We start from the raw sequence: 22,817 nt of genomic DNA on the forward strand, positions 1-22,817 counted from the left end.
GGGGAAGGTTTAAATGTACCCAAGTTTCTGCCTGCAGGAGCAACGTGATTAATTGCTGAAGTGGCACTCCCTACCGACTGCATCGACTGGGTTTCAGCCGTCATGCTGTGCAGGTCTGGCTTCTCAGAGTAGCCACCTGAAATCCATGGCTTCGAGAAACCTGCTTTTCTGCAGAGCAAAAAGCACAACAGACCTGAGATAGGGAGTATTGGAGGAGGATTGTCTGAACCCTTTTGAATTGTCTTCTCTGGGCAATGGATGGTATTGGGCTTTCTGGAAACAAATGTAGTGTAGGCATTCCGCTTTCTATTGCAATTGCATTGTGACCTCCTTTTTAGGCCCCCCTGCTAAAGAATTCATATTAGCTCCTGTTGGGAAGTTATATGCATCTTTTGCCTACTCCCAGAGTTTTTCTCCTGATTTCCTGATTGTTTTTCTTGTTCTGTGAAGCAAAACAAAACCCACAATGTCAGCTACATTTTTGAGCATTCTACTGCAGACCACCACTAACTTTTATTCAATCAGAGAAGATGAAAAATAAACCTTCTTCATAATGCATCTGCTAATAATTACCTTGCATTTTGTCACCTGTACCCAATTTATTAGCTACTTTTAATGATCCACTAATTTATTTTAATAGGTCCAAATCATGCACCGGTAGATATTCTGATACCGGTTTTCATAATGCTGTTACTGCATACACCTTGCGTGCAGCTGGAGGAATTTACTAGACCTGATTTCGGTAGTAACACCAATCTAAAACCAATGCAGCTTATGTCAGGACTGGGCTAACCGCACTTAATAACTGAGTACTTGTTTTCCTAAAGTGCTTTAAATACTATGAATATCTTTGTATTACTGCTTGTAAAATTTAAAATCAATCCTTCAAGTTTAACTTTTCTTCTACAGTGAAGTACTCTGTAAAATTGGTGTGAAAATGACTGTTGGTGTTACAGATTTGTTATTTTTGTGGCTGCACAATATCATAACTAGCAGTAACATCCTACGGGACACGGGAAAACAAAATCAGGTGTGTGTAAAGGCTACTTCTTTCTTTAACTCAATGCTGCTTCTCACTGGAGAGAGCCCCTGCAAGGGCAGACAAGGCTTCCTCTTGGTGTTCAGTCTTCTGGGAGGTCACTTGCGTTGTATCTTGTCACGTCTTTCTGAATTTTCTTTTTTTCAAGTTTCAGCTTTGTGTTCTGTATTTGTTTGAGCAGCTCCAGAGACTCATGAATGGATTGAAATCCTAGTAGAAGATTAGGAATAATTAATTAAATAGTGGTTGCTTTCAATACATTAAAAGATTCTTCTTTTTCTTTGCAAAGGTTTCTGACCCACGTTAGTGCAGAGCACATTAAATCCAATCTATTTCATCATTTTATTGAATACCACGGACATGCATTAGCAGCTTGGGTTGCAAGCTCCTTGCTGTAGGACTCCTGCCTTCCACGGCAGTGGACAATACCAAGCAGGACTACACATCATGCTTGTGCGTCTGTATATAGGTGTATAACAGGAAAGGTGGAGCACGCAGACACACTTTTTTCCAAAACAACTACGCAGCACCTGGTGCACCTTTTTTGGGACCACTGTACAGTCAAATATTGTCAATAAAGGCTGGAAAAGTAGAATTGTAAGCTGCTGTTACCTAGCTGTTTCCAGATTGCAGTAACTTTCAAATGACGACATAGTAGTTCTTTACATTTGTCCAACATTTTACATGGGTGTTAACTTACTAGCAAGCAAGCAGCCCAACGGTGGATTAAAATGAATTCCCTTCCTCTTTTTTTCTCTTTTACACTGCTTATTGTAACACAGCAGCTGATATGTTTTTCTTTTTGGAACGGTTGTTTAATAAAGATTAATTTTGTCACTGCTACAGTCTTGATAGTGTTCCACCAAAGCGTTGCTTAGTGCTTAGAATTTTATAAATTCCAGACGTGTCTCTGATTTCCAAGATGCCAGTCTGTGCTGCAGCACAAACAGCCACTGAGACAGTCCAGAGGCTGCCTCTGTGCCCTTCATGTGGCTCCCCACCTCTGCGCTGGCATCTGTTCCCCCTTTTGGGGGCTCAGCCCCTGCCAGAGGACTGCTATGGGAAAGAGCAACCCTTGGACTTGAGTTTGAACACAAGGATGGCCAAAGTTTAGTATAAACAGATCTCTTCTGTCATTTCTTTCTGCAGGCAGGGATTTGAAGTTAAGAACTCTCTCCTTTCAGCACTATAATCTCTTATTCTGAGATTTCTTAGCCACAGCTTTCTCTGAGATGCTATCTTGTTCTCGCTCAGATCATGTTGGAGACAGCCAAGCCTTCCCGTGTCAAGCTGCACAAAGACTTCACCTAATTCAGAGCTTGGTTTTCTACAGCTTACAGGGCTTGTAGGTGGGCTGCAGATAATGAAGGAATTGGAGCTGAAGTAAAGAGCTGGGGTCCTCGGTCACAGACAGCTCTGAAATGAGAACCAGACACTTGAGTTTCGAGTGGGAACATAGAAGATGTGCAGCCCTTGTGTAATGATTTTCAGCCATCTGTTCCCTTAGAGAGAGGGCTGAGTGATTTTTTTTTTTTTTTTTTTTGATAACCCGATGTGTTACCATTACCAGCTGCAAGTGCTGCGTATTTCAAGAGATGAGGTTTGAGTGTCACAGGATAGATTTCAGTGGGCAAAATCTTCCTCGTGAAGGCCGTGTGCTTAGTGCCGGGTGAAAGCCTTTCTAACTGCTGCTGGAAATTGAACAGCTAGAATCATCTCGGATTGGTAAAGTAGTTCATGCTCTGTGAGTTACGTTAATGTGACTGTCCCTCTAAGAACCAGCTGCCGTGCATTCAGCAATGTTACCTCACTGCTTCCCTATGCACTGCCTGATGTTTGGTCTGTCGGGCAGCTGTTACCCATCCAGATGCCTCCTCCTCCAGCTATTGTTGGTAGAGAACGGGGAGCAAAGGATGAAAATTATATGAAACCATCAAACACAATCTCAGCAGCAGGATCTGAGCAACAGGGAAAGACTTGTACCTCCCAGAGGAGGTTAGTGCCCTTGCTAACAGAAGAAATAATCTGGAAAACAGATTGTGAAATTGCCTTTTAAATGATCTTGAGACTCATAGGAAGAGAAAACAACCTGTGTGCAAATGTCATGCCGCCTGTTTGCAAAGACAAGCGTGCTAACCCATACATCTCTGTAAATGGGGTTTGGGAGAGAGAAATAGTCATTTTAACATCTTTCTGTCTTTACTGGAAAGCATTTCCTGGAGCAGCAAGTTACTATAGAAATTTATTTTAAAAATAAATTGCGTGAAAACCCATCCTCACCTGATCTGTATTCATTTTGGATTTCCTCAAGCTCCTTCCACATCTGTCTTTCAAATCTGGTGATTCTTGCATGCAGGTTTTTTTCATCTGTTTTCATTTGGCTCAACTGCTTTTCGTATTTCTGTGGTGTATCCATTTGTTCTAGCTTTAGTGACAGAAGTAGGAGCTTTTCTTCTACTCTTTTTTCTGCTCTTTCCTTTAAATACATAACACAGGTAAGACGCTTCCAACATGCCCGCACTAACCTGCCTCCTGCCAACCATGCGTTCAGCCAGTCTGGCTTCCCGATCCCATGCGTGACAGCACTGAATAAAAGCAGGTGAGGTCTGGCACCCTGGAGAACATGTCAATCCTCTCTTCCCCAGCCAACCAAGGGAACTGTGAAAGAGGGGCTGGGCCAGGACAAAGGTGCTTTTTAAATTATTCTTTTATTTGTTTATTCATTTCAAATCCAGTGATTTGCTGTCACACTTGGCAACAACAGACTGGGAACTCAAACAACACGTTTCAGGTTGCTCTCAGGTGCTCAAGTCCAAGCTTCCTGACCTAAGGGCTGCAAGGCTGTGGTGTAAACCCAGCTCAGCTGGACTGAGTAAGGCGGCTGACCCCCTGAGAGCTGCCTGACCGAGGGATGGCAAGCAGTCCTCTCCCTCTTTTGAGCTCTGCACAGCTCTTGGAGGCCATTCCCCCTCCTCAGCTGCGCAGCCGCCCACCCTGTCGTTGGTCTGCCAGTTGCACTGAGTCCTCTGCGCAACTCCAAATCTGGTCAATGTGATCAAAATCCTCCAAACTTCTTTAGCCCTTGCAGCCCAAGGGAGCCCTGCGGACCCAAGGCAGTGCCTCTGCCTCCCGAGGAAGGTGTTTGCAAACCTGGCAGAGCTGTCTGAACCTAAACAGGGTTTCGCAAGGTGGTGGAACACGCTCCGAGTTTACAAACATTGCCGCGCAGTGCGGGCGGCTGGCGGAGTGAGTAAGCTGCGGGAATAACCGAGCTGCTGCTCTGCACTCCCAAAACGGCTCTGCCACCAGCACGTACCCTGCCAGGTCCATCGGCCCTCGGGTCCGTGCAGCCCCGGCCACACGCGGGACGGCCTGTGCTCTCAGCCTGGTGAAAGGACACAAAGAGGGCTGCTGCTGAAGGCAGCTGCCTGCGCTGCCAGGGCCACCGCTCAGCAGGGACAAGTGCCCTCCCGGCACAGGCTGAAGCTCATCTCCAACTGCTTTATCTCCAGGCTCGGGTTTCCTTCAGCTCCCAGGACTGAGCTGAGCTTCCACCGAGATGACATCCAGAGCACGACCAGCGGCTCCAAGCACTGTGTGTGCCTGTCTGGACATGCCCACCTACATAAAAACCCAGACATCCTCCTTATTCAACCTACGTAAGAGTGGATTCGAAAACTTTAACTCCTATTAACGCTGCGTTGTTTGGCACAGCGGTCTAGCTGTAGGGGTGAGTTACCACGTGTATTGGTGAGATTTCTGCTAAACAATCCCAAAAACTATTAGCGGAGGAAGGGAATTCAAGACTAGCTTTGAGATGGCAGCTGGTGCATCAGAAATGTTTTTAGTATCTTCCTGGCTGCCCTAAGTGTTGGTTGCATTGAGTACAAGAGGTCATCATCAGGAAAAATAAATGGAGATGAAAGTTCAGAATTGTTTTAGTTCCAAGCGACTTCCGAATCTGGTCTTCAATCAGCATCCTTCATCCTGGTGCTAACACATGGTGGTTGTGTGTCAACCGCTTTTGAACTCTGAAGCGGAGTGAACTGCACACAGCAAAGGAGGGAAAGCTTTTAAAGCTGTGAAGGAATTAATTAAAAGGCATTGGTCCTGTGCCAAGCGCTAACTGCTGCTCTGGAACCTACACGCGCCGCGTTTTAATGTACCCACCGCAGGATGGTGAGAGTTTGTCTATATTTAAAACCAGGCAGAATTTGCACAGGCGATCCCTTCCTTTTCTGAGCTTGTCAATGAATGAAACTGGGTGGTGTTCACTGGTGGCACCGATGCTCACCTCGGGACAGGACAACGCCGTTGTGAGGTAATTTGAGGTTACACGGATGTGAAGTGGTGCCGTAATCAGGGACCGCTATTTCCAGGGATGCCCAGAGCATTGTGGCATCTCTGTCCTTGGAGATACTTAAAACTCACTGGGATAAAGCCCAAGCTCTGGGTTGAACCTTATGACTTCCAGATATCCCTTCCAAAATATGACTACGTGATTGTCGTAATTCATCGTTTTGCTGGCTGTGTCCTGAGGCACCTGGCTTTGTGTTAGATCTCGGGTTTTGGGTGCGTAATTTGGTACCTGTTGGGATCAAGGCGAGAGGAGCGGTGCATCTCACTCCCACTCCTGGGAGGGCTGGAGACCACCCCAGCACCCCGGGCTGCCATCCTGCAAAGTCTTACCAGTCTCTCCTTCACCGAGTTAAGCAGCTGATGCCTGTGCTGGGCTTCATCTTCTTCAGTCCGTGTCAGCTGCACTTCTGTCCACTTCCGATGAGTCTGTATCTGATCCTTAAAGTCACTTAGAATACTTGTCAACCTAAAATTATGATTATATTTTTAGTAACAAGACTAAGGCTTAGTCAGTGTTATGGAGGAGTCTTGAGTCACTTGAGTAAATTGTTTAAATTACTCTAAATCTCCTCAATAGCTTCCCTAACAAGCCCTAAGCTCAATTATTTTATTAATCCTTACCTTGAAGATTGTACCTACATGGCAAAATGTGATTTCTGTAGTGTGGTCTACTTTAGGAAAATATCTGAGGGCTGAAAAATGTTAATTTCCCTTTTGAATTAACTCTATTCAAAGTGGATGAAGAAACTACGCTATTCCATTGAACATCGACTGCGCTGCCAGGCATTGAGGAGAGCAGCAAAATCACTTGTGGTCTGAAAACGAAGTTCATAAGGATAAAAAAAGTTTATAAGATTACAAACAAAAAGAGAATGCGTAGTTGCCTTTGAGGCAGAAGTTGGATAGAAATGTGAAAGCCCACCCAAAGGGAACAGAGCAGGCAGTACTCGGAGGAGACTGGGAACCGCAGGCAAGAGTGGTGAACAAACGCTGCTTGGATCAAATCTGCAAAATGTCAAGTGAAAGGGAAATGCATGACTTAGATTTTGCTTCTCTGATGCCGCAACATAAAATTTACAACATGAACCATGACAAGATGTGAGCTTAGGTCCAAGTTGTAGTCATATATACTAATTTTCACGCTTATGCATATGACTTGACTGTAGGAGTGTCAAGAAAAATTTTAATGTAATTGTATTAATTTTTAACACATGCTTGCATGCAAACAATGATCGCTTGAAATTTGTTTGGGCTTCATTTAGAATACAAACCAACAGGTAAAGAGCAGGATTTTATAACTAGACTTGCCTACAGCACTTCTAATATTAAATATCACTTTTCAAAAGGGTGTTTGAGTTAGTGGGTTTTATGCCAAGTGATTGATAACAGCTCTGTATCAGTATAACGAAGTGATAATTACCATCAGCAGTCATTGTAAATGTGGTTAAAAAAAATTAATAGTAGCAAAATCTCTCTAAATTATATGTTATTGCAGTTTGCTATAGACTGTCTTTTCAAGATCTTCTATATAAGCCGCCTGTTAGGTCAGTGTAGCAGTTCCAAGATTTGATTTTTCAAGTACAAAAACTTATAGTATTGAGTTTGTTGTTTTTAGTCCTGCCACGCATGTGTGAACACGCACATGGAGTTTGCTTCCTGGAGCGCTAATCTTTGTTCATGAGAAAATAAAATGATACTGTGATATCGTGGTGATGATACAGAGCAGTATCCAGCCCGAGCAGGGGAAGGGAGGTGCAAGGAGCTTTTCTCAGACATAACAGTGAGCCACTTAACTGGAATAACCAGAATCACCACCCCAAACCCTACTCTGGAGGCAGGGATGGAGATGTCGCTCTGTGGAAACCATCGCTGCCTGCTCTCAATCATTGTACGTGAGTGCAGGATCTTCACACCTGAGGATCCGTGCAAGGGCTGGTCGTTACAAGAGTTACAGCAGGCAATTAGAGCACCAGCACCTCTTCAGACACATCTTTCATGTGGTTATTTTCATATATATATATATATACACACATATATATATAATCAGGAGATTTTAATCCATCAGGCATAAACCAAAGGTCTCATGCCATTGTTTGTATTAAGATTACTGAATAAATTTGGGGAATGTCATTTAATGGGTGAAAATTAATTAATTATGAATGACAGAAATGATGGCCAGCTTTGTTCAAAGGCTCAAAACCAAAATTGGTGTAGTTGGCAGCTGGCACTTCACTTTGCTTCAATTTCTCCAAAGTTGGAAAAGGGGGAAGAAGGAAATACTTAAACCTAAAAATTAATTATTTGACACTGTGTTTCAGCAACTTGGAAAAGATTTGGCAAAGTTTGCCTTGGGAAGAAGGGGGAGAACTGCAGAAATAACTGACGTTATAGGAAGTTATTTAACAAATACTGAAAAGGATTGCCATGAAGCATGCTAGCAGTTACGTGAGGACCTGTGTGGTCCAGACCAAGTGGTCACAACGGTCTCTCTGGGATGCAAATCCAGTGAACCACATCTGGCCTGTGGCTCTGCTGGGGAGGCTGAAGGTGGCTGGGGCCCAACTCAGGGGACATGCTTGACAGTGACCAGATGATGATTAATTATACAGTTATTAATATTATTAATACTAATATTAATATTTTATATTATAGCACAAATAATTTCTTATTAATAATAAAATAGTACCATGTTTTATTTTATATTAAACTTTCTTCAATTAGCATCCCTCCTGCATGGAGCTTACAAAAATATACCTAGCAGGAGTGATGCTCCAGAGGCAGGCGATTTGCCATAGTCGTTGGCCCAGCAAAGCCCTGAAATATTAATAAGGGCATACTTGTGGATATTTAATAAGAGCATACTCCAGTAGCGCAACAATAAATTTTCACATGTGAAAATAGATCTACTGGTAGCAGAATGGACTTTGTGCAGCTGAATGCAGCTGTTCCAACCTAACCGACCCCAAGAGATAAGCATCCACTCCCCTGTGAAGGGCCAGATTTCTGAGCAAGGCGCAACTCCCATGAAATCCTGAAATACGTTTAAAATTCATCCGATTTTCAGTAACAATATCAGTTTGTACTTTTACAATACAACTGCCAGCCTGCAGTCAAAGTCGACCGGATACCAGACAGCTGCACGTCAAGTGAAGAGGTAGCTCTGGGCTTTAAAGCTGATTTAAACATGCCAAGTTTTATGGGGACGCTCCAGTCTGTTTCAGAAGTTAAATTTTATTTCAGCTCTATAAAAAGAATACATAAATCTGTTAGACTTTTAAAAGAGCAATATAAAAGGAGACAGACATTCCCCAAAGGGCATGCTATTTTAATTAAATTTTATATTAACTGGAATAAAATCTCAACATTTAGTTAATAAGTATTTTGAATTTTATGTTAAATACACAATGCCAGCACATCTCACTGTCCTGAAAGCCACCTCTTTTCAAGCATCCTGTTTCTGATGACAATTTCAGTAAGGTCTCATTAACTTTTGAGAAACTCAGCATTTACTTAATTTCAGTTCTCCAATTTCTTTCTTTTCTGGCATTGTTCCATTTTTCCTTCCCTCTTATTTTGGTTTCATTTCTTGTCTCTTTCACATCGTCTCGGTCTCCATCATTCACTGATCTCTGTCTCCCTGTTCCTCCTTCCCTTTCCCCAATTCTAATTCATTGCCCGCTTTGTTATTTCTCCGTTCGCCCCAATTCCTTTCCCTGTTCTCTTGATGAGAGCTTTCTTCTGCTTAAAGTTCTAGCCTATTTTTACCTCTGAATACAATTCAGATAAAATCTTAATTAAAATAAATCTTTCTTCAAATACTTCACCATTTTAAGGCATAGAACTATTATTGCCTTTGAAATACCATTATTGCGGGATTATTATAATTAGAGTTTAAATTATTTGTGCTGGCTCGGCTATTCAATGCTGGGCTGTTTTGCATTGTTCTGAATACGGATGCCAGACACTTTTGTTCATTGCATCCTTCCCTGGAGCTCCCTCCTCTCTAAAACTCAAGATTGATATGGCACACTAAAAGTACTTCTGCAGCTAGAATAGGAAAAACATGCCGCATAAGTTAGAAACAAATAAATGACAAATTTCTGGGCATATGAAGCTGTGCAGCTACTTCAGCCTTCTGCCCACTGTTCTTCAGCAGCAGCACCCCTGCCCCAGATGGCTGTCTCAGAAATGGGCAGACAGTGCAAGTGCGTAAAGAAAAATCTCTCCTTCTGCACCTTAGGCAAGTCACAAATTAGCCCCAATTATAATGGTAAATAGCGTCTTTGTATTTGGTGCCTTTCTTTTAGGCATGGGAAGTTAATTGGTTTCATAGCTTTCTTCTTACAGGGTGGCATTAACACCTCATTTTAACAATTAGCTTGCAAGACAATATATTTTCATTAGGTATTTTCATTATTTTATGGCATAGATCTTCATTAACCTTCTCTTAGTGTTTTGAATGGGTGTTAATTAACAGGTTTGTTTTGCTGTTTCATGGCAACCTGTTCATCAAACTCAAGCATTCAGGGTGAATTATTATAATGAAAAACCCTCCATCACCTACTTGAAATCCAGAAATTGTAATTCGTGATGTTGATCTCCCTGGACTGTCTTTAAATTCGAGCTGTGATCAGAGTTGGAAGTCTCTATCTTGCCTAATAACTGCATTACCTAATGAGAATTCAACAGAGAATGCCATTATGAGCACTTACTTACATTTAAATATGCATTATGATTGCAAGCATGGAAAAAAACCCAGCTGACATCAAGGTAGAGCTACACAAAACTGAGCTTTTCTCATGAATAATTTCATTCAGTAAAGCTGAAGACTTGAGCTCAGTGTCACCAAGGCTGTAAGACCTGCTGAAGTCAAAGTTGTGTAGATGCTTCGCTATTGCATGCAGGGGTAAGCAAAGCTCCTTTAGTTGAACAGGCCACTGGGGACCACTCACATCTCCCCTGCGGTGGCAGGAACCGCGGGGTAAACCCTTGAAAGCGCATTGCAAAGCGTTGGCTGTCCAACACCTAATGGGATCCCAAGAAGAGCAAAGAGAGGAGCGGCTCACCCGCAATGAGCTGCCTTGGTGGCTGCAGCGCTAAGATGACGCCTGGGCGACACCGTTCAAAGCATCTGCTCCCCCCCCCCCCGCCCCCGCTGCATCTGAGCTGGGGTGCGCATCCCCAGCTCTGCACAGCCCCGTGCTCTCTAGGCTGTGGGATGTCCCAGGTACCTGCTGCTCTCCCACGCTTTGGTTGGAGATGCTCCCTTTCACGGGATTGTTCATTGATAGGGCAGGAGGAAGACAGACCGCTTCAGCAGCCTGGTCTTCAGCTGGGATGCAGAGAACAAAGTGGGCTCACGAGGCGAAGCCAAGCACCCCATGTCCTGCGGGGATGGACACCCCTTGGCTCAGCGCAGTGGAGCGGTTGGGAAACACTGTGGATGGTCCAGCAACTGCTTCCACTATATTAAGAGAAGTTGGATATCTGTGTGCATCTGGAAGATGGAGTGTGGAGTGACTCGGGAGACTGTAAACCACCAGAAACCCATTTCTCACATGACGTTACCCTCCAGGAGTTTTCCCTGTGCAACCTGGGTTACATTACCTGCTGCTGCAGTAGACACTTGATCCTGAAGGGCAGTCTGGTGCGAGGGATGAAGGATTCAGCCCGCCTACTCCCAGTTCATTAGTAAAGTAATGGCAAAGTGAAAACCATGAAGTTTTCTTCAGAGATTTTACACTAAACGAGCACAAAAAATCCCTGGACAGGAGATGCCACTGCCTGCTTGGTAGCTGTGGCACGTCAATGTCAAAAAGCTGCCACTGAAGACTCACTACATTGACTTGGTACCTCCTTCCTTTACAGCAACACCTGACACCTTTTCAGAAATCCTTTCCTTTCTTCTTTCCTACAATCATGTGAGAATATTTTTTCCCTTTTCAGATGAGGAAGTTTCTTCTGCATCCTGCTCAAGGTCTACTCTGACTTATTTTTACATGATTTTGTGTACTGTTTCGTGTGACTCTAACACACACACCTTCTCCCTTCCCTGTTTCCAGGTGAAGAAGAACATTTTTCATAGGTGTTCAAGGACAAGGATGTCCAAAAAGAGTTTTTTCACAGAATTCCAGGTAAGAAATCTTAATTTAAGTTCTGTCATGAGTAATTTTTCCTTGCAGAAGAGGACCTTGTGTAGGCAAGTGTCCTAGTTTCAGTTGGGATCGAGTTAACTTTCTTCCTAGCAGCGGGTACAGTGCGGTGTGTTGGACAGAGGATGAGACTAACACTGATAACACACTGATGTTTTAGTTGTTGCTAAGTAATGCTTATACTAAGTCAAGGACTTTTCAGGTCCCACGCTCTGCCAGTGAGGAGGTGCTCAAGGAGCTGGGAGGGGACACGGCTGGGACAGCTGACCCAGACTGGCCACAGGGATATTCCATACCATATGCTCCATATAGAACTTGGGCATGTCACTGCTCGGGAACTAACTGAGCATTGGTGGTCTGTGAGTGGTGAGCAACTGTGCTGTGCATCGCCTGTTTTGTATATTCTGCTATTAGTTTTTGTATTTGTATTCATACCAGTATTATCCTCCTTTTCTGTCCTATTAAACTGCCTTTATCTCAACCCACGAGTTTTACCTTTTTTTTGTCCAATTCTCTCCCCCATCCTACTCCGGGGAAGACAACTGTGTGGTTGTTTTGGCTGCTGGCTGGGTTAAACCACGACAGCCAGGTACATGATGACTGGCACTGTGCCTTGCGTGGCAGAGTTGCAGTCAAAATACAGTAATGAGATCATATTCGATACCAAAGTACATAAGAAATTGAATGCCCCGTATCTGCTCAATCCTGGCAGGCATGGGTGATGTCTGGTTTGGAGCAGGAGCAGAGAGCCGTTATGCTGTGGGCTGAGAAAGCTGGATTTTCTAGTACAGCTGGATTCTTCTGAAATATTACTGTTAGTGCTCCTGATCCTGCTAGAGGCTCCGAAACTGCTACTGAGCATCGTGAACCTCTCGCGAGGAGAGGCCAGCTATAAGGAATGACAGGTAGTCACAGTTGTTATCTACTGTTGGCTTACCCACCCCAGGCAGGAAAAAACCCCAGTCTCACAGAAAACAGCTTTTCTCAAAACTTTTTCAGTGTTATAGTTTCAAAAGCCTTTGAAAAATCACTACTGCCAAAATTAATATGGAATTAAATATATCCTATTAGATGCCTCCCTGCCAATACCTTTAAACTAAAGAAAACCCAGTGGATTTAGATGGCCTTTTTTAGCCCTAAAATGGCTGCAACTGAAATTTCCAGATGCACTTGATAAGTTATATATATAAAAATATAAATTATATAATAAATATATATAATAAATATATAAATTATTTATATATATATTTTTATATATATTATATAAATTATATAATAAATATATATAATAAATATAAAATATAAAATATAAATTATACTGAGAAACAGTAAGGGGTCATTTCTGATCTGAGGATCTCCAAATCCTAGAATATTTTTATTATCTATTTTTACCTTTCATCTACTATAAATGGCCCTACCATTCCACCATATCATGGAAAACTGTTTGTTTTTTTTTTAAACTAAAAAGCCTGATAGGTTGTATAAATACTCCATCACTCGCTAATATTGGTCAGCAATTTGGAGAGGAAGATAGGTATAGATAGATAGATAGATAGATAGATATGCATAGTCATCACTTACCAAGTATTTCACTGTTGGCTTCTCTACTCACCTTCTTCTCAAAATCGCTTACACAATTTTTGAGGGCAGAGTGAAGGCCATAAATCTCTTTATCAGTCTTCTGGGCCTCATGCCTGATAATACTGATGTCTCCCGAGAGCTTCGCAATGCTTGCCTCGCATCTGCGGTCAAACCAGAGATGAGAGCGGCTGCAGGGGGATGCTGGAGGGTGGCTGAGGGCAGATGCTGGTCTCCACGCGCTGCCGCCCCGCCAGATCAAATCCAGCTCCCTGGGACCACCCCGGCGAGCAGCAAATAGGCAGAGACACCCCGTTGCAGCAACCGGGTCCCATCCTGCTTTCAGCCACTACTGCCCATTAGCAGAGCTGCTGGAGGTGCCGGCGAGGCCGCGGGAGGCAGTCAGAGGCGATGCCCTCGCCTGCAGCAGCGATGCCCGTGGGCTCCTCGTACCACAAACCCCTTCGTGATGCCCACAGCTCACCCTGCAGACTGAGACCCCCCCTGATTTACCACTACCCAGTCTCAGTAAGTTAAATTAAATCTGAAATGTAAATCGAGAGGCTAATCTGCACCCCGGGTGCGCCCAGCTTTTGATGCCTACCAGAAGATACAGTACGCTGCTGCCACAACCGCCCCAGCCCGTGGCCTCCGCCGGCTGAACGCAGATGTTGGGGAAGATCACTTTTAGAGCAAAAAAACTTGGTGTTTTCTAAGGAGCAATTGTCATTTGCTATTTAAACTCTTTCAGTGGCATTCACCAAAATACCTCGTCACGTTTAAAATGGACAAATGAATGAGGTGAGAGCGGTGGCATTAATTGAGTAGCCCAGGGATGGAATCGCGTTCAACCAGCTATCCTTTCCAGGTAGAATGAATGACTGTTTCAGCCCCTCTCTTTACTATGTGTATATATGCATACATACATTGTGTATGTATAGTATATATGTACATCTATATATAAAAAACACTTTTTTAACATAAGCAAGAAGACTTTTTTCCGTGTATATGAAATTATATGTGTAACGTTACACATACACTTCCCCTTCTGCACCCCTCCTGCACGTTGTACCCCCCCCAGGAGTAACTGCCTGCCCCAGTGCAGGTAATACCTAAAACAAGAGTGTGGAAAAAAATACCTTAAGGCCACAAAGTACTGCACAATTTAGTATAAATGATGGAAGAGAAGTCGAGAGAGGAAAACAGCTAAGTTTTAAAATGCCAGAGAAATTATCCTCCAAAGCACCGCCACCAAATAAAGCTGGTACTGTTGACAGATAAAGGATCTACAGAGAAATTTTGACAGTTTAAATAGACCAGCTTTTTGTCATCTCCCGATGATGCTTAGATATTGTGATACACCTACAGAGCGTGTAGATCAAGGAAATATTTAAAAAAAAAAAAAAGTTACCGCATATAACGGAGGCTTTGTACAAAAGCCAGAACTTTGATCAAAAATAACCGTTGATTTGGAAAAACAACCACAAAATAGCTGAGAAGGTGAACATGGACCTGGCGAGGGAGGGGGCCGTTCCAGGGCTGGCTGCCGTCACAGCTGTTCCCGCTGCAAACCCAGACAAGAATCCGGGAGGGGGCGAGGGGAGGATGCGGGGGGGGTACCAGGGGACAGCTAGCAGGGGCCAGGGGCTCCTCGCGCCCGCGGCGCTGGGTGGGGATGTTGAGGTACACGAGGCTGCAGCTGGGGTGCGAGGCTGATGGGTGACTGCACCGCACGTAGACCAGCTTCTCAGCAGAGACCAGAGGATCGGGGTTCACCGCTCCCTTGGGAAAAATCCCACTCCAAGGCAACAATTACAAAGCTTTGCAAGAAGTGCACAGTGTGGGAAAGAAGAGGATTATTGGGTCTGTAGCAGTAAGAGGACATAACTTCAGTTGCAAGAGAAAGAAACCTGAATATTCTATACAGATAATACTTAAAAATAGAGGATTTGATGTTAGCATCCCAAAAGCCCAAGAACTAGGCTTGCGGCGTGGGATTAACTTAACTACATCTGCACTACTGTGTGGCCTGACAGGTCAGGGATGTGCCTGGGGATCTGCAGACGTGGCGAGCTTTGCAAAGACCCTCAGCACTGCTGATGTGCCTGAAATCTCTGGGCCTGCTCAGGTCTCACTTTCCCTACACATAAAATCATTATTGCGTGCAAATTAGTTAAATGCATTATTGCCGTTTGGCAGGTTGAGTCCTGAAGAGAACAGGTATACTTGGGACTTGCTTAAATCTTGCTCTAATTTGATATTTCATCTAGAAGACATTCGACAGCCTACACCGAGGTCATGGTTTTCCAGACATACAAAACAGAGGCTGCAGCAATGCAGGTGGACTGGGACTGGTACAGAAAGCATACCCCTATGAGATTTGCACATAAATTCAAAAATATACAGAAATAAACCCCTCTGATGGTTCTGTCAAAGCATTTAATTACCTCCTATATGCTACCTGCTGTACTTGGAGAAGTATTGCATTTTCTAGAAGGATGGAGTAACTTCAGAGGTATACACCAGGGCTTTTGATTGTCTGGTGTTACATTGGACTTTTCTGAGCAACAAAAAAGTTCACAAGAAAAATAAGTAAAAGGTAGCCATCTGTGTAAAGGGCATTGTTTATTCATTTGTGCATTCAGTTACTCTTTGGTTGGTGAGGCTGAAAAGATTTAATTAATATTTATCAGAAGCGTGGCTTTTTTTACGGTTGATTACCTAATTCTTATTACTGTAATACATATTCCCATGCCCAGAGGAATTCGTATTAAGAGTTAGGATAGAAATAAAATATATAGTTAATTTGATGGGAATGCCACTACAGCTAAAATGCTGAAGGCTGGGGTTTGGTTTTTTTTTTTAAAAGTTCACTGCTATTTGACACATAAATGTTTACACCTTGTAGAAATGTAGTCAGAAGGTCCAAGAATTGATGGACAACCACCTCAGTAGTCAACAAGAGGTCTCCATCTATTTTTCAGGGAAAGATAGAGTAAAAGAATAGACACAATTCGAATCACAAGAGCTAATCCACATTAATCCTTTACACACGGCAGAATACAGGAGGATGAATCATCTGCTGTGAGAAAGAGCGGTGGCTCCATTTAAGGTTCATTTCATCCCAGATAGTCTTGGATTAAGGTTAGGCTACAAATCAAGAGGAAAGCTGTCACTGCACGTTTGCATTTGGATGATTTCTATTAATTCAATAAATGTAAATCAAATGAAGATGTGCATTTGTCTCCAGCCACTCTGGGCTCTCTTTAATATACATTGAAATTTTAAATCCCAGAACTCAAGACCAAAGAAATGCGAAAAATGAAAATTTTAATCATCACTGTAATGTAGTCCTCTGTCAGTTCTGGCTCACTCCTCAACCACGACGCTGGGGGCAGGTACACAGTTAAGGCTTGGCATTTCCAGAGGGGAACTTCAGCAGCAAGAAAAACAAGAAAGTGTTGATGATTCACGAATCACATAAAACCATACTACGCTTCTGCTTAATGGCAATCATTCACCTAAAACTGCATTATAGTATTGCTGCTGACATGCCACTAAAACATCAGCTCTGGCTCTGCAATACCAGTACGTTTGGGTGAAGCTGAAAACCTGCCATTTTCTTTTTTCTCTCCTTAAAAATAAATGAGGTCTAAGAGCTTAGTTTCCAGCATCATAAGATGATGACTTTGGTCCCCTCATGATAGTTTTTTAATATGTAACTGGATATGTGTGTTTTGGGATCCTCTCTTCTACCCATGGGAAAGGGCAACCAGCACACCCAAAGAAGGGGCAAGGAAGGAAGAGGAGGAGGGACCTCATAAAACATATTGCTGTGAATCTCTGTGAGTGCTCAATCTCTTGTTTCTTCTGGTTGTGATTTTTTTTTTTTCTTTTTCTTTACACAAGTAGAAGTGGACTGGTCACTTGTTTCCCCACAATTACCCTGTTTTCCTGTTTTCCCCAAGTTCTTTTGCTGTCTTTTGCTGCAGACCAATGCTCCAGCACAAAAGATGGGAGCAAGCTCTGGTGCAGCTGATGAAGGTAAGCATCACACCGAAGAAAACACTGGGAAAAGAGGAGCAAGATGCTCCACCTGTTGAATGTTACGGCTTCACTAAAAGCATATCGCCTAGAGAGTCTGCCAACCTGAACTGGAAAGCATCAGGACGCTCTTGCAGGATCACCTCCTACTTTGTTCCAAGGTTAATCAGCCACAAGGTTAAAAAAAAAAACAAACATCTTTTTTCCCTGCCAACTTTGAACGTATTGGCTTCAGTCTCTTGTTTCAGATTCTTGGGTCTCTCTGCAGTAGTCTGGAGTCCTTCAGTAACCTATGGTTTTTTCCCTTTCTCTCCTGGTAGTTATACATGGAAATGAAGACATCTCTGGATTTATTTTTTTCTATAAACTATACATAGATGTATGCTTCTCTCAGCCAGAAATTTTCCTCATCCCACCATCACATCCCTGGCTCTTCTTTACACCATATCAAGTTTTTAATTTCAGAAAGGGGGCTCTGTGCTCAGTACATTCTGGCACCAGTCTCTGTGCCACACAGAGCTAAAATAAACTCCCTGCTTACTGGTCCTCTCCTTCTCTTGTCTAAAGCCATACTCCTGGCATTTCTGATGCTGCATCATTGTAAGAGCTCACAGCAAGTTATTTACCTGCTGTATTCCCCAGACTTTTCAGGGGGCACTCAGTAGTCGAATAGTCTCTCGCTGGGTTTCTAAAATACTTTTTTTCCCTCAATCAGCCCACATTGCCAATATTCACCAATATTCCTGGTTATTCTCAATTACCACCTTTTCCTCACTTGACCAATTCTTGTGTTACCCATAAATGTCAACAGCAGTGTTTTATGTGAAAAGCACATGACTGGCCTCTGGAGAAAAACCCACACATTAGAAACATGCCAGTTCAGGGAGGTCTCTTCCTTAATTATTACTTTTTCCAATATATCAGTTCCGACAGTTCTTAATCCCTCTGCTCTCTTGATATTACATAGCACAGTGTCACTTTTTCTTTGTGTTACTAAGCACCCCGCAGAAGTCCATCTATGCTACGTACATGCAATTACTTGTACCACTGAAAACTTATGGTCTCACCAAAAGAAGAAATCAAGTTTGCTCACAAGCTCTACTTTCCAAGAGGGGAAGTAAAGATTTTATTGAAACAACAGGAGAGTTCAAGTAGGAGGAAATAACCACTTCAGCTGAAGTCTAGCCAGACTGGAGAAGAAAAAAAAATTCTCTAAAATGGTACATGTGTGATGAAGAATGAGACAGGAAAATATAGTTATTTTTTCCTGGCTTGATAATTTTTGTAACGTGGAGAAGGCGAAGCACAGATCTGGCACTAAAATGGAGATATAAAATTAGTGCAAAGTACATTCATGCCCACTCTGAATCTGGTCTGCACAAATCGACTAGCAGAGATGAAAATGAGGGCCATTACGCATTCCTTACCTTGCCACTCTTCCACGCAGGTCTCCAAGACCCTGGATGTATTTATGGTCCAGACTTTGAACAGCAAAATTAGTTTCTACTGTGGCACCATCCCTTATTCTTATTTGCCTCTCCAAAACCTGTCAATTTAAGACCATTAATGGACTTTCAGTTTTATGCTTTGGGTTTTTTTTTTTCATTTCAAAATAGGGTTCAAAGCACTATTTATGGAAGCAGGTCTAAAAGCTTGTTTTTCTTTCTTGGAGAAAGTAACAGCATATTATTTTTTCTTTAAAAAAAAATCTCTATCTGCATAAATAATATGCCAATTTTTCCCTTTAAAAAAAAAAAAAAAGTGCTCTGTCAAAAAGTCTAGCACGGAAAAATAAGGAAATGCAAAAAATGTGAAATTAATTTTATCGTCCCCCTCAAACACCTGCAGTGCAGTGCAGCCCATAATAAGTAACGCACAATTTTTTATGTCAGTCTCCTTTCACCTAGGGGATAGCAGGTGTTTGTAGGAGGGAGGCAATAGCTAAGCCCAGTGTTTTGCAGCACCCTGAGGGCTTTGCAGCGAGGCTTCGCAGGGTGCACAAGGCAGAGCAGAGGTGGGTGCAGGATCTCTGCTCCGAGCTCAGTGTGCCCACGCTGCAAATCACAAATGCTTACGTCCAAGCTACTGCACCGCACTCGGCACGTATAAAAAGATGTCCTGAACACATGCGGTCCTGTGCACGGCAGGTTCTGGCCACAGTGACGGCATGGATGTGCTGTTAAAGCACATTACAGATACACCCACCCAGCCCTGAACACGGGTGAGGGTCAGTATAAGCAGCTCTAAAATGTCTTCGTTTACCCTTATGGTTCAGTATGTGGCCTGATGTCTGATTTATTGCACAGTATTAAAAGTCTTATCAAAAGATGGAAGGAGTAGCCACCCTGCAGGCTCTTCTGAAGTGGCTTGTCCTGATGGTATCTGAATGTGTCACAAGCATTAATTTTAGGAGGCTCTTGTGCAGTTACTGTGACCTTTTACAGATATGGAGTGGAGGAGGAAAATTATTTCTAAAATCTCCTCATTTTACTTCTCAGATTGAAAGGAGAGGCCTGGGGCCGACATTTCAGTGTAATCCAGCACTATACAACACTTCACCTGCTGAAAGCGCAGCTTTTAGGCTTTTTATGCAAATACCCTATTGGTGCAAACATAGAGTGCCTTTTACTGGCATTTTATTTGGAGTGTCCCCACTGAGTGAATTACAAAAGAAAAATATGAAAGAACAAATATCAAGGAAAATTTAAATTGCAAATACTTATATTTTGGCGAAGTTGTTGCAGATGGGTTTGCCCATCGCATGGGTCACGCAGGCTCACCCCACCATCCCAGGCTGCACAGGGACGGTGCCCTGAGCTCGTCCCTCTGGACGCTGCATCCGAACCTCTTCCCCTGCAGCCATGCCCCTGCAAACAGGGTCAGGGCAAACATTTCCCAGTTGGCTGCAAGCAGGGAAGGTGCAGCACCGCCAGCACTGAGACCATGCGTGGCACCACTGTCCCACTTCTCCGGCAAAAGGAGATGCTTCAACATCCGTCGAATGTGGGGCACGGGTGAGCGGAGAAAGCCGCCATAACTCTGCAGTAAAATGTAACTCAAATCTGTCATTTATGCAGTTATTCCTGAATAATCCTGCCCCACCCCTGCGCACAGAGTGTTGATAACTGAAATACTGAATATACCGGGTATTCCTATTTCTGCATCAGAAAACCATTTCTTCAAAGGGTTGAATGTACCGCACAATTCAAGGGTATTTTCAGCAGCATATTTGGCAAAGCAAGTCTGATGCCACAAGTCAGCGAAGGCAGAGGCACAGAACAGGACCACCTCTCCCTCGCTGTCAGAAGCAGCACGAGATGCTCGTTCATTAGCATGGAAAGCGGCAGCCTCCTGTTTATCGAGGGAAATCAATATTCCCCTTCTACAGCTAGTTCCCCAGGCTCCTGGCAGCGCTCCCATCCCTGAGCTGACCACCCCTGGGCAAGAGAGAGCCACGTGCACATGTTTGCATGCAGAAGTTTATATAAAGTAGTAGAACATCTGCATCAGGAAAACTAAGAAGTAAACTTGAACTTGAGTCTTGCTGTTATACGTTAGTTGAAAATACAGCTTGCTCCATATTTCCCTTGAATTCAATATCTCCTGCACTCCAACAAAACTGCAAGGAAATAGAATCTGAACCTTTGAATTAAAACACCACCAAAACTCTTTAATCTGCTTTTTATTTCATTTTCCTTACCTTTTTTTTTTTTTAACTTTCATTTCCCTAGTCCCCTCCCTTCTGTTTTCACGAGTACCTGCAAGTGGCACTACACAAGAAAAATCAGAATTTAACGAAAATGTAGCAGTCATATTGAGTACTTTTCTGCTCCTGAAGTCAATATTAGTGCTGAATGGACCATGGGCCAGAGCAGGGAAATGCTCCTCAGCATGTATTACCTCAATGTCCTGGCTGAGCTTTTTAACGATGCTCGTAATGGTCTGGATGTGGTTTTCCAGTAGCCGCTGGGCAGAGGTCTCCCTATGTGGATAACCTTTTCTTCCCTGGAGGTAGGAGATGATGTCGTCTTTGTTTTGGAAAGCCTGATGGAGGAGGAAAGCTGTGGTCCTCTCCTGGCTGGATAACCGCTCTTCCAGCAGGTGATCCCTGTCTCGAGGGCGAGGAGGAAGGGAAGGGTCTCTCCTGTGAACACCAAAAACCCTGGTGTCAATGCCAGTCATGGCGAGCAACCCAAGGGACGCGAGTGTTGGCGGTCTCCTGTCCACAGTGGGACCAGTCTCAGCCCTGGCTGTCCAGATTGTCTGCTGTACCAGGGGCTTTGATGCTCTCGTGCATTGCTCATGCATCCCTGAAACACCACTAGCAATAACAACCTCTCCACACAGGGCTGACATTTGGGCATTGGCCCCATTAATGGCCTTGGAGATGTAAATGATACTTTTACAGCTACGAGGCAAAACCCATATAGCTTAAGGACCCGGACTTATATTTCAGAGGTTTCAAGGTATTTCTGTAACATATCATCATTGCAATCCTCATTTTTGCCTCTTCCTATTTCATTTTAAGTAAAGGTAAAACCAAACAGACCCAGTGACCACGTCTGGAGACACCCCAGTGGATAAGGTGATGCTCATGCAGAGCATCCATAGGAACATGCACCAGCAGAGAGCGGGCAGAAGGAGAGCTCACATCAAGTACAGCCACGCTTCTCTTTGGTTTTCCTTTGTCTTATTTACACCTGCCCACTGGAAAGTGGTCTGAAATCCTAATCCTAATCCTTACAGCTACACCCTCCCCATCCACCTGCTGAAATGAGCCAGGGGCACAAATACGCTCAGTGAAACTCCGTATAAATAAAGAAGAGAGGAAGGATGTTGCAAGGATCTGAAACTGGCAGGTACAGAATGAAGCTCAATTTAGATAGGCACCGTCTGGAGTTTGAGGGAAACTAAAGTCATCTTTTTTTTTTTTTTTTTTTTAAAAGCCAGAGAGAGATTTAATTACTGCAGAAATTTGGGCTTGCATGTTATCCAGAAAATGAAGCTTGTTTTATGTCTTAGTTTAACCTGAATGACATATTTTTATGCTCTCAGTGCTTTCATCACGCAGTTTAGCTAAACCCTGTAGCTTAATGATGAAGAAAAATACCCAGGTAGTCATTTGGGAAAGAAGTCATACACATTTTGTCTTGATCTCTGCTTTTAGACTGCTATAAATAAAAGTTCTGATGTAAAAATAATTTTTAAAAAAGAAAGAAGAAGAGAAGAGACTTCAGCTACCCTACTGGATCAATACACAAAATGCAAAGATGACAGTTTAATGACTGAAGTGCACCTAAAGATACTCTGCAACAAATTTTACGGCCATATGGGCTGCAATGATGTTCTGCAGCTGGCTTATGTCTGTGTGTACCAAGAGCTGCTTTACATTTGTCTGTGCAATTAAGGTTTTAAAATAGACATAACCTTTGGCAGCCATAAAGTACCAACAAGATCTGAACATTTAATTTCAATCTCTTCTTGACAAAAACTCTAGATGTCAAAATGACCAGCTGAGGCTGTGTGAGCTCTCTTCTACTTGTGACAGCAGAAGTCACTGGTTGAAAATTAGGTATGTCCATAATCTACTTTTTGCCCTTCAGTTTTCAAAAGTGTCTTGTTTCTAACAAACCATCCTTAAAAAA

At 43.2% G+C, this 22,817-nt stretch overlaps 1 protein-coding gene across 1 annotated transcript; it reads right to left on the bottom strand.

Annotated features, from left to right (window-relative positions):
* Window positions 1-1,121: 1,121 nt before the first annotated feature.
* Window positions 1,122-21,354, bottom strand: FAM81B (family with sequence similarity 81 member B). Its single transcript, XM_075740394.1, has 7 exons — window positions 21,073-21,354; window positions 18,600-18,718; window positions 13,163-13,292; window positions 9,963-10,069; window positions 5,729-5,864; window positions 3,320-3,515; window positions 1,122-1,249 (listed from the first exon to the last, which is right to left on the bottom strand). The coding sequence occupies exons 1-7, from the start codon at window positions 21,352-21,354 to the stop codon at window positions 1,122-1,124; spliced, it is 1,098 nt and encodes a 365-aa protein (XP_075596509.1).
* Between the last annotated feature and the right edge of the window lie 1,463 nt (window positions 21,355-22,817).

Source organism: Balearica regulorum, chromosome Z (genome assembly GCF_011004875.1).
Source record: "Balearica regulorum gibbericeps isolate bBalReg1 chromosome Z, bBalReg1.pri, whole genome shotgun sequence".
NCBI lineage: Eukaryota > Metazoa > Chordata > Aves > Gruiformes > Gruidae > Balearica > Balearica regulorum.